General features: G+C 35.4%; 1 protein-coding gene across 1 annotated transcript in view; it reads right to left on the minus strand.

The window, feature by feature from the left end:
* LOC129230444 (phosphatidylinositol transfer protein alpha isoform-like) overlaps nucleotides 1-13,341 on the minus strand; it is a 68,135-nt gene that overhangs the window by 1,806 nt on the left and 52,988 nt on the right. The window contains exon 10 of the mRNA XM_054864845.1: nucleotides 4,829-4,951. Within this exon, the coding sequence (XP_054720820.1) occupies nucleotides 4,829-4,951 (123 nt within the window). The remainder of the gene's footprint in view (nucleotides 1-4,828; nucleotides 4,952-13,341) is intronic.

The raw sequence follows: 13,341 nt of genomic DNA on the forward strand, positions 1-13,341 counted from the left end.
TACAAAAGTGATGACCAGCAACAGGCTCTGGACCCAGCTAGACTGGTCCTAGTCAATTTACAATCCCCAGTGAAGATTAATGGTCCTCTTAAAATTGTCTACTCCTTTGCTCATTACCACCTCTTCCGGTAAGCTGTTCCAAGGTTCCACTACCCTGCTAAAATAATAATTTTTCCTAATATCCATGTTAGTCTGAGATTTAAATAGCTTAAAACAATGACCCCTTGTCCTGTTTTCAGTGCTAAACTTTAGCCCCGTAACATCTTTCATTTTAATAAATTTAAACAGCTGAATCATGTCCCCTTGGTCTCTTCTTTGCTCAAGACTGTACATTTTTAGCATTCTAAGCCTGGAATCAATCTAAGTGGGAAAGTCCACTTATTAGCCTTGTAGCCCGCCTTTGAACCCTTTCCAATACATTAATGTCTTTCTTAAGATAAGGAAACCAAAACTGAACAGCATACTCCAAATGGGGTCTTACCAAACTTCTATATAAGGGCAGAAGAACTTCTTTAGATTTATTTGAAACAGATCTATTGATAAACCCAAGCATCTTATTGGCTTTGTTGCTAGCAATGCTGCACTGTTGGCTAAACTTTAAATCCTGACTTATTAAGACCCCCAGATCAGTAACTTTGTCTGCCTGACTAATGACTGAACCTTGCAAATAATAACTTGTACACTTATTTCCATGCCCTAAATGTAGCACTTGACATTTCCCAACATTTACAGCCATACCCCATTTATCAGCCCACTCGGTAATATGATCTAGATCCTCTTGCAGCTGATTTGCTTGTTTTTCATTTTCTACAGTCCCCATAACTTTGACATCATCAGCAAAACAATTCATGTTCCCAGAAATATTTTTGTGAATATCGTTCATAAAGACAATGAACAAAACAGGCCCTAACACTGATCCTTGAGGAACCCCGCTTAAGACCTCACTCCAATTAGAATAATTTCCCCTTACAACTACTCTTTGTTTCCTTCCTGTCAGCCAGTTTTTTACCCAAATGAAAGTTTTCCCTCCTATTCCTATATCAGCTAATTTGCTAAGTAGAGCAACATGCGGTACCTTATCGAAAGCTTTTTGAAAATCAATGTAAACAACATCTACAGGCTTCTTATTGTCCAAAGCCATGGTAACTTTGTCATAGAAATGTAATAAATTAGTTGCACAAGATTTACCTTTCCTGAAACCATACTGAAAACTAGTCAATAGATTATTAGTCTCTAGAAAATTTACTCTTAATTTTCATCAATGTTTCAAAAATTTTGCAAACCACCGAAGTTAGACTCACAGGTCTATAATTTCCCGCACTCCCTTTAGACTCTTTCTTGAAGAGCGGTGTAATGTTAGCCAGCTTCCAGTCCTCTGGCATTGTCCCCGAATTATAAGAAGCATTGAAAATGTTTGCGATTTCATCTGCTAATTCCTCTGCACATTCAACTAAAATTTTCGGATAAATATTATCTGGCCCCGGAGCCTTAGTCTCTCTAATTTTTTTCAAATGAAGTAAAACGTCATCCCTGGAAAATACAAAGTCCTCAAGCTGTACTATAGCTTGTTGCTTGTTGGTGTCAATTGTTGAGATACAGTTATCGTTAAAAACAAACGAAAAAAAGGTATTAAGAACATTAGCAATATCACTATCGTCCTGAATTAAAATTCCGTGCTCATCAACCAGTGGTCCAATATGACTATTTCGAACTTTCCCCGAATTAGCGTATGCAAAAAACCTCTTGGGATTCCTGTTTATGTTATCTGCCAGTCTTTGCTCCAACTCTCTTTTCTGAATCCGTACCAAATACTTAAATTTACGCCTTGCCTTGCAATATTGGAGCCTATCTGCACTGTGACCTGTTTCTCTAAACCTATGAAAAGCAGCTTGCTTGTAATTTAGAGCGTCTTTAGTTTCCCTGGAGAACCACGTTGGCCAAATTTTAGTGTTGACACCCTTTCTCCTAAAAGGAACATGATCCCTAACCGTATTCGCTAGATTTTCCTTAAACTCTGCCCACTGAAGATTCACATCGCTATTGTCCAACCCAGGAGAAAAAACTGCTTTCAAACTCTGCCGAAGTGCCACAAAGTCAGTATTTCTGAAATTAGGCACAAACCTAAAATTCTCTACTTTGTGCATATCAAATTTAATCCCAAACCTAATACTGTTGTGGTCACTATCTCCAATGTGTTCCCCTACACATAACCCCTGAACAGAGCCTTCCATGTCGCAGAAAACTAGATCCAAAATCGCGTCCTGTCGAGTACCCTGAGTTACAATTTGATCTAAGAAACAGTCACCAATTACTTTCAAAAATTCCTCTTCTCTGCTATTACTATGGTAAAAATTATTCCAATCAATTCCTGGAAAATTAAAATCTGCCATCATGATGACTGACCCCTTGCTAGAAATGTCAGTAATAATACTAAACATCTGTTCGTCTTGACACTGGCTTAAGTGGGGTGGCCTATAAATATTTTCTAAACGTAGTTTTTTGCCCTTATTACTAATCAACTACAGCCAAATCATATCAATCTCATTGGGTTTATCATTAATTACCAATTCATTGCAAATTAAAGTGTCTCTGACATAAAATAAAACCCCACCACCTTTTTTACCTACTCTATCTTGTCTAAACAAATTATACCCAGCAATAGATAATAAATCATCATCACTTTCGGTAGCCCATGTCTCGGTAACTCTAATAATATCCAACCTCTCATCTATTACTATGCTTTTCAATTCTTCCATCTTGTTCCTAATACTACAAGCATTTGTATAAAAAACCTTAAGTAAGCCCATCTTACTTTTATTTAATGCTGCACGATTGTTTGAATCCCAACTGTCAAAATCTTTTCTCTTATTAGACACCCTATTTCCGTTTCTACTAAAATCCCAATAGTTAGTACCCTTTCGAATTCTGCTCCTTAAACCATGCCCCCCATTCCAACTTAGTTTTTTGATTCTGAAGCCTTTAAAACCAAACCACTAACCATTTTGACCCCTGTAGAGCTCAGATGCAGGCCATCCCTAGCAATCCAATCTCGTTTACATTTACTCCACACATCAATAAACCTGATACTACGCTTAACGCAAATTTCCTTGAGTACCAGGTTCATACACCTAGCCCGTTGGTTTAACCAACTCCTATGCACTCCATACCTGGGAAGCAAACCAACCACTTGGACATTTGCCGAACAGTTGGTTGCTTTGTTCAACAGGGAATCCCATTCCTTTGTAAACTCATCGTTGTTACTATGGCCTACATCGTTAGTTCTCACCCACAAAGGAACTACATCCTCTTTATTAAATACCCCCTTCTTTTCAGCAACCCTATTTACATCTCTCACCCGAGCACCTAGCAAACAACATCTAACCACCTTACGTCTAACTCTGCCTATTGAGTTTCCCACCTCATGCACCATTGAATCTCCCAAAATTATACCCTTTGTTTCCCAGTCAGTCGCCTCAGCAATAACTTTCCCCTTTACCTCTGGAATATTCCCACTATCTAACACACAGCTAATGCCCACATCCTTTTTACTAACTACCTCCTTTAATTCTGGAATATTCCCACTATCTAACACACAGCTAATGCCAACCTCCTTTTTGCTAACTTCCCCCCTTTCCCTCTGGAGTGTTTACCCCATCTACATGCCTACAGCCTAATGCTAACTCACCCTCCAAAGTAAGCATCCTAACTCTGATTTCTGAGAGTTCAACACAATTTGTGCAAATGAAATCCTTCTCAGACTCATCCTTCCCCTTAAACAAGCAGAACATCTGACATAGGTCACAAGAAATCCACTTGTCCCCTTTACCACTTTTAACCTCCTTCATTATGCATATAACTCCCATTCTAGCTCAAAATGGTACACTTAAAAAATCAATACAAAAATACAAAATTGGAGAAATAATGCTAATTATTAGAATTAGAAAGCATTGGAAGTAAAAGATACAAATATTACTAAATCCTAAGACAAGCAATAAATTAAAATAAACAAATTACACCCTAAACAGAGCACTGAGGCTTAACAACAAGAAATCAGCACAATTTAGGCTTAGCTACACAGAATAGAAAAAACACCTTAAGAAAGCAAGGAAATCAAAAATAAGACTTAAAAGCACAAGAATACTTAATTATATGATAAAATACAATAAAAATACTGAAACTAAAGTAGTAAAATAAACAATTACAGTAAAAAATCACTTATCTCAGGAGCAGCAAAAACACTCCCCAGCAACTCTAGCGCCCTCTAGCGGCGAATTACCAATAATGTCAAAAAAGAAAAGAAAAATGAACCACTGCAATAAAGCAGGAAAAAAACAAAACAAAACAAATCATACATTTTTGAATTTCTGGAAGCAGTGACAAGCTAATTGAAATTCATTAATTTTATAAGAAGAGGAAGAAAACTTTTTTTAATATTCAATACTTTAAAGAACTCTGTTCAATACCTTTTAAGTGAAAAAACATGACACAAATCAAGCATCAGTTACTTTTTAAAGTTAAAAAAGAAAAAAAAATCATTATTAAACTTTGAACAGATACAGATAAAATTCGCAGCATGATAGTCTAAAGTTCCAAAACGGAAAATAAATAATTGATTTTAGCATAAAAAAAAAGGAAAATTCTTAGAATTCATTCTGTTTCCACTTTTTAGATGGTAAACAGGAAAGCAGGTTGATTTCCTTCAACTTTTCTTCAGGGTGAAAGAACATTTATTCCCATTTCAAAAAAAAAAAAAAAAAAAGCTACAAGTGAATTTTATCCAATTTGTATAAATTATAATCCAAAATCACACATTAAAATATCATCTTACTTCATCCAATTCTCTTTTGGTTTTGTCTTCAATTTCTCTAATATCTTTCATTGTCATACCATGCCATCGATCTAACCAACAGAACACTTGTCGGTGAAAATTAAGGAAGATTCTCCTCTCCGTCTGTAGGAAAAATGAAAATATATTGAAAAATTTCCTCCCAGTATTTTCTATTTAACAAGTTTCATTGCAGGTACAAAGAAAATCTCTTTATGAGAGGGGAAAATATATAATTATATAAGATAATGTGTGAAACAGGAAAGTTTCCCTTTTGTATCAAATAAAAGCACTTTTGAACATGCCCAATACTTAGGACGAGGACTGTCAGGAGGGGATAATTGCCTTCTTGATTTCAATAAATCAAAGTATTTACATACACTGAAGAGCCAAAACTTTATGATCATTTGCTAAATAATGTGTTGCACCTCCTTGGCCTTTCTAGAAAAAATTATTTTTTTGCTGTACATTTATATTTGAAATTATGTATTTGCATAAATTCTTCTTGCAGTCAAAATGATAGGTGTCGCTGTATTCCATGAAATTAAATTCAGAACTATGCAAACTATTGCGTGCAACAAAAGCAATAGTACAGTCAATGAACACATAGTAGCGTGCATGGAATGTGCGATAATTTTTGACTTCAGAATATTGTTAGGGGTAGTTAGTAAGTCAACATAAGTCCCCACCCCTAGGGGGTGAGCTAAAGGTGGGAGGGAGGGGGGAAGACATTTTTTGGTTTCTCGAGAGAATGTCGGAAACAGTTTAAAAATGCATTTAAAATAAAAAATCAAGCTAAATAAACTTCCTACGAAACTGTTTCACAACATGTGTCAAATTTTCAATAATTTTCCGCGGGTATATGTTTTCACAAATTTCAAACTGACTCGAAAGGATCGTGCACTTCCTCTTTGCTCAATGAATTCAACAATCCTGATGGACAATAAAGAAGTATTTGTGGATTACTGCAACACAAATGATGTTAAAGGGGGGGGGGGGGGGATCATGAAATTGTGACAAGGGGGAAGGAAAGAATAAGAAGTTAAGCATCAAGCGTTTTTTAATATAAATATGTTTATAAAAAATAGCTTGTAACCATGGGCGCCAATATGTAAAATTGTAAGGGAGGGGGGCTTAGATATTTTAACCATGGTTTAGCAGAATATTTTCTCCATGGAAGCAGATTTCGGGACAGATTAGAGTCATAAAATTCAACATTTGTAATAACTTATTCATTAATGGCTGGAGAAGAAATGATTTTACATTTTTGCAAAGAAAAAAGTAATAAAAGCAGGGAATCTCTAATTTCTAGGGGGGGGGGCTCAGGTCCCCCTTGCCCCCCTATATGGGCGCCCTTGCTTGTAACACGAATTTTGTGACAAAGGGGGGAGGTGGTAGAAATGCTGAAAAAAGTATGTGTATTATTTGTGGACAGCCCTTTACCAAGGAATCAGATGAAGATTAGAAAAATTACGTATATGCAGTAAGAATTGGTGGACTGAAGACGTACAGAAAGTCAGTACTGTACATACTGTTTAAGAAAATTGATAATGACATTGATTTAATTTAATTTGAATTTTTTGTTACTGAGGATACCTAGTCTACAAAACTTAGGCAAAAAGAGACGACTGTATAAACCATATGGACATCAATGTCAGTTAGAAAATTGAAACGACAGTCAAACAAGAAGGTTTCTGTCCAACTTTTATAATAAGTCAGAAATCCGCTAATGATGAAGCTTATGAAAAACGAGACAAATAAGCTATGAGCTTTAGGTGATGTTGATATTGCGAAGAGAGCTATCATCAGATGGCAAAATTCTACGGTAGCTATCATTTGAGAGGAAGTCCGCCTGGTTGGTCTCTTGATAGCCAAATCCCTAACTGATCAACACATTCTGCTGTCAAAATGTACCAGAAATCTAAAATCATACAACATATATCTGAGGTACACATCAACAGTTCTTCTTCCCCTGAATCCATTGAGGCTGCTAGGGTCATATACACTCTCATGGGATGGTGCTCTAGCCATAGAAAAGTCCCTCAACAAATTCCGTTACAGATCATTTATCAAAGTAGCAGCAAACATCAAGAATGATCTCTAACTCTGCCGTACCTCTAAGTACACTTAAAAGTGGGAAGAGGGAGCGAAATTTTGCGGATTTCGATTATGTCTCGGAAACAGCAGGAAAAATGTGTTCTCGAATAAAAGGGAAAGTTAACGAAATTTATTGTGAAATTGTTTTTATACATATATCTCAAAATTCCAGTAGTTTTTCAGGTATGCATTCTTGAAAACCAATACTTTTCTAGAAAAAAAAAAGAATTATCTTGTTCTTAGTGTCTCAGAGTGTCTGTTTCAAGTTAAACTAATCTGTCACAAGCTTGCATTGCAAGGGCAGTTGCAACAACGGTATCAAAATATTTATCCAGGACGAAGGGGATGACGATGACATCAATACATTACCAATTGGGCAATTCTATGGTGTCGGACGTAAAAAATGAAGAAAAATTTCTCAGTTTTAATTCCATTTACCAAATATAAACTATTCCAAAATGATCAAATTTATTTACAAGATGCTTACTACATCCCACTGAATAAAATATCATGTTAGTTTTTCAAAATAGATCCCTAAAGTATAAATTAAAAATTTTTAAAGAGTTGGTGTCGGACGTAAACACACAAATAGTAAAATTGATGGTTCACTTAAAAGTTATTAAAAGTCTGTGAATTGGCTTACAATTTAATTTTAAAAACAGCATAATTCTAAAGTACACTTATGACTGAAGCATATTTCACAGTTTTCAATTCATATTATAAGGAATAAAATTATTTAAAAAATATTTTTAGCTTGGTGTCGGGCGTAAATTTTCGGTGTCGGACGTAAATTGTTCATATTGGACGTAAACTATTGCTCTTAAATGTAAATACATAACAATGTTAGTTTCGAATTCTGATCTGGTTGTTACCAAAGCTGACAAGGGTGGCCAAATTGTTGTTCTTGACAAATCATCTTATGTTGATAAAACTAATGATTTGATTTCTTCGGGGCCATATGCTGAAATTTCTAAAGATCCTAGTGATAAAGAGTTAAAAACTATTGCATCTGCTGTCAAGTCTGTTAAGTCTATTCCTTCAAATGTTAAACGCTCTGTTGTTCCATCTATTGCTAATTGTGCTAGATTTTATGCTTTACCTAAGGTGCATAAAGCTGGTATTCCTTTCAGGCCGATTGTTTCCAATATTGGTACGGCTTCGTACAAACTTGCAAAATATTTAGTCTCTGTGTTTTCTCCCCTTAGGAGTCACAATTTATTTACTATTAAAAATTCTGTTGAGTTTGTTAAAAAAATTCATAGTTTCGTTCCAAATAATTCTTTTATGGCTTCTTTTGATGTTAACTCTTTATTTACGAACGTTCCCGTCGAGGGTTCATTGTTATGCCTTCGTAGAAGACTTTCTGAATTTCATTTCACCAATACGGAAATTGAGGATTTAATTTTCCTTACCCGTACTTGTCTTAAGCAATGTTCTTTTGTTTTTAATGGGAATTTTTATATTATGTTAGATGGTCTGGCTATGGGTAACCCACTTAGCCCCATTCTTAGTGATATTTACATGCATTATTTTGAGGTTAAGCTGTTCCAAAAACTGCAGTTCCAATTTTATGTTCGGTATGTTGATGATTGTTTTGTTCTAATGAACCAGAATCAGTTTGAGAGTGATGAGGTTTTATCTATTTTAAACTCCATTGATCCTCATATTCAGTTTTCTTGTGAGAAAGAACGGAATAATTGCATTTCATTTCTTGATGTACTTGTTTCTCGTACTGAAATTGGTTTTGAAACTACTGTTTATCGCAAACCTTTTGCTGTCTCTTTACCTCCTCATAGACTATCGTCTCATCCTCCAAATCAAAAATATTCTGCTTTCAATTCTTTTGTTTATCGCGCAATTAATATTTGTTCTTCGTCGGAACTTCTTAAAGTGGAACTTAATTATCTTAAAGCTGTGGCAATTGATAGAGACTCTCCGCCAACTTTGATTGATTCCATTTATAAAAAACTTTCAAATAAATCCCAAACTAATGTTCTTAACTGAACCTTCATCAGAAAGAATTTGGTTGTTTTGCCATTCTTTCCATCTGTAAGCTATCAGGTTGCTAAGATTCTAAAACGTTTCCAATTCCAGGTGGTGTTCTCTCCTATTAATAAACTTTCATTCTCTTCTCTTAAAGATCCTATTCACCCTCTTAATTGTTGTGGAATTTATAGAATTAATTGTAGTTGTAAACTTGCCTATATTGGACAGACTCGGCGTGCTTTAAAAATTCGCTTGAAAGAGCATCAAAATTATGTGAAAAAACAACAATTAAATAAGTCTAGTATTGCTCAACATTGTTGGGATTCGAATCACTCTTTTGATTTTAACTCTTATCAGATTATCCAAAAATGCCCCAATTCATCAGATCTTGACTTTTGGGAATCCTTTCATATTTTGAGGAACAGTTCTGACTTAGTTAACGATCTTAGTTCAGTTCCATATTTTTCTAACATTTGGCTCCCATATCTTTAATACTCCCCTTTTTTCCCACTCATTTTTATCTATCTTCCTTTGTTTATTTTTACCTTTTTGTCTTGATTGACACGGTCTGGTCTTTGGGGGACCGGGCCCGTCCCTATGCCGGTCCCAAGCCCGGGTAAATGGGGAGGGTTTTACGATGGTGTATCATCCATGTATGTAAAACGACCACTCTTTACTTGCGTGTGAGCAGATTTGTATCTGCTCAATGGCTATCGAGTGGAACAGTGAGTAGGCAATGGGCACCACCGGAGTCAGAGGTCCGTACATGGGTCCACGGTGTCTAGAGTCGTAAGTGGTTTAGATCTCGTTCCCTTATGGGTAAGGGGGCCCCGGCCGAAAGGTCCGTTCTCTGGAAGCCCCAGATGGCATAGCAGAGCGGGGTTCCCTGTTCCGTAAACCCCCCCCCCCCCAATTTTCTTCTATTTATCTTTATTTTTCCTTTTTTCGAATATTTTTTGTTTCTGTTTATTTTATTTCTTGTGTTTTCCATTCTGCTTTTCCTTTTTTGCGGTTCACAGTTACTGACAATTTCTTTTCTTTTTGTTTAAGCTTCGGCTTAATCCTTGTCCAATTGAATTCTTTCTTTCTGGGTTCGTACCTAAGAGAAAGCTCCTGGCCTTTGCTTGCATTCCTATTGGTTCCTGATCGGTTTATAACTTTGTCATTGGTGTTTGGCTAATCCGCTGTTTTTATCTTTTAAGCTGCATGCTTATCTGCTCTTGGCTTTTGTCGGATGTCTTTTCATCCATAAGCTCATTATTTTTTGCATTGAAAAAGGCGTTCCCTGTAACGCCGAAACACGTGTCTGCTGTAATTTACAAATTTGTGCTTCTACTTACGTTGTTTGTTCTGACTTTTCTATTCAGCACAAAGGTATTTATTTATCTTAAGTGTTTCCCAGTTAGCATTTATTTTTTTATGATCATTAAACATTCATGTACAGTTTAACTTAAAGTGCATACTGCAATCAGAATTTTAGAGTAAAATATTATTAAAAACTGTTTTGGAGGAGGAGCCCCACTTACCCCGTAAAATTTCGCTATAAGACGTCCCCACACTATGGGGTAAGTGGTTCCCCCCCCTAACAGTGAGGATTTGAAAATCAAAAGCAACTTTGATGAAATATTTGTATTAGTGAAATACAAGACAACTATGATGACTTAGAAGGAATTGATAGTTCAGCTACAAAAGCTGGTGATTAGTTATTTGTGAAACTTACCTGAAAGAAAACCATCAAGATTTATATAGGTTGAATGTTGATAATGGTTCTTCCTTAGCCAACTTTACATAGACGCAGTCATTTAGTGTTTCTAATTTCTTTTTCCACCTATATTTTCAGCAAATTCGCTAAAATTGATCCTAATCAACTATATTAGGTTCATTTAACACACCTTTTCTCAAAAGGGGTCCTAGTTGCCCCTATCAACCCTAAATGTATATACAATAAATTTACTAAGTTGTTTTTTATGCATAAAGTTTTCACTTTAACTTTGAAATTAAAGGCAAAAAATAGAGAAACACAGTTGAAAACATATGTTGTTTAAAGGAATGTAACAGTATCGGACGTAAATGGTGTCGGACGTAAAATTTTTTTACGTCCAACACCTAGATTTTAGTAAAAAATATTCACTTGTTACAAAATGAAAATAGGTTACATCAAAGAGATTGAAATTCTTACTTTGTACCCAAAAATACATGCATGTAGCTTTAAAATTATTGGCTCAGCATAATTAACTGCGCATTTTGGTGTCGGATGTAAAACACTTAATGTACCCCAGAGGAATTCTTTTACAAATCAAAATGAATTTTATTTTGACACATTTTTGCAGCATCGCCAGCAACACATTGTATCTTTAAATGGTTATTCATCTCAATTCATAATATTAGTCTGTATTTTTTGGAAAAAACAGAATTTCTTCGAGAGTCACCAAATATGGTTTGAAAATACTCAAGATGTTGACCTTAGTTTAACCTCCTGTAACTTATTTATACCTGAAGTGATCAAATTTTAGACAGGCATTTCAAATTATACAACTCTTTACCTTTAAAATGACACCTCATTTGTTTAGAAATTTTAATTTTGAAAATTTGATCATCTGGTTGACCTTATCATGGAATTGCCCAATTTCTTAGAACAACTTTTCCACTGCTGGTGACATGATCCCGCCTCAGAATAAAACCAAGATGTCATCTTTAAGATGATATTTTCATTTTTTAATTACTGTCAGTCCATATTCAGTATAAACACTTTCAAAACATGATTAGTAATAATGTAATAAAAACTAAAATTACTAAAAGGTGCTGCCGGTCAGCTACATTTACCTTATTTCTATTATTAAAATTTTCATTATCATGCCATAGTGTCACATATTCATTTCAATAAGAATAACACAATTGAGTTCATTCTAGAACTTCATAGTTTTTGACTGCGTGTCAGCTGGGTGTCGCGGTGATTGGGCATAGGCTTCGTATTTCTCTGGTATCAGGTTTGAATCTGCACTTCAAGTAGTCAGCCAGTGGATTTTCAAGACACGGAAAACTGTCAGGGTCCTTGTCACATGATTACTGCACAAGATCCCTTGAGTGCTTGCTTGGTACAGACACTCTGAGACAATAAGAATGAGATAACTCTTTTTCCTCCCCGAAAAGTTTTGGTTTTCAAGAACACATACCTAAAAAACCACTGGAAATGTGACATACATGTATGAAAACAATTTCACAATAAATTTAGTTAACTTGATCACTTTTGTTTGGAAACATTTTTCCTACTGTTTCCGAGATATAATAGAAAACTACAAAATTTGGCTCATCCTTGACACCTTTAACTCCCCCCCCTAGGGTCGGGAACTTTCAGTATGTTTACTTATTAATTACTTCTAAGAAATTTCTTACTGAGGAAATGATGGCTTTCTGCACTTCCTCAATTCACTTTTGTTAAACAATGCCATGGGTATGGAGCTAATTCAAACTGCATATATGTAGTTCTGCAAATCTCCATCAGATTTCATGGTAAGGGGCTGATCATATATGATGTTACACTTTTTTTCCAACATTTTTGACCCCCTTCCCCTTTGTCACAAAGTTTTTTTGCAAGCTACGTTTCATAAACATATTCGTATTAAAAAATGCTTGATGTCACACTTCTCACTCTTTCCTTCCCTCTTGTCACAAAGTCACACTTTCACCCCCCCCCCCCTTTAACATCATTTGTGTTGAAGTAATCTACAAATACTTCTTTATTGTCCATCAGGATTGTTGAATTCATTGAGCAAAGAGGAAGTGCACGATCCTTTCGATTCAGTTTAAAATTTGCGAATGGCAAGTGTTCCATTTTTTGCCATGAAAGTGAATGTTTGAAATTATGTAGCTTTTGATTGGTTGAATAAAATATAACAAAATAGCACATCAAGTTGAAGGAAATTTAAAGCTCTTCAACACTCATTGACAATTTTCATGAATACTGATCCTGGGAGGCACAAGGAGTAAATGTTCGACAAAAAGAGAGAATTTTCCGAAAATCATCGATTTTTCATAACATATACCCGGAAAATTATTGAGAATTTGACAAATATATGTTGAAACAGTTTCGTAGGAGTTAATTTAGCTTGATGTTTTACTTTAAACGCATTTCTTTCACCGTTTCCGACATTCGCTCGAAAAACCAAAAAATTTCTTACCCCCCCTCCCTCCCACCTTTAGCTCACCCCCTAGGGGTGAGGACTTATTATGTTGACTTACTGACTACCCCTAAGAATATTCTGAAGTCATAAATTATCGCTTCTTTATGCACACTACACCCATGTTTTGAGTATTCATTGAATGGACTATAAGGAAAAAGTGTTGGACGGTGGATGAACTGGCAGGAATGTTAGTTGCAGCTACGAAGGTAATAGCAATGCATTTTGTGTTTTTGTATATAGTATACTCAATAA

Source organism: Uloborus diversus, chromosome 1, assembly GCF_026930045.1.
Source record: "Uloborus diversus isolate 005 chromosome 1, Udiv.v.3.1, whole genome shotgun sequence".
Taxonomy (NCBI): Eukaryota; Metazoa; Arthropoda; class Arachnida; order Araneae; family Uloboridae; genus Uloborus; species Uloborus diversus.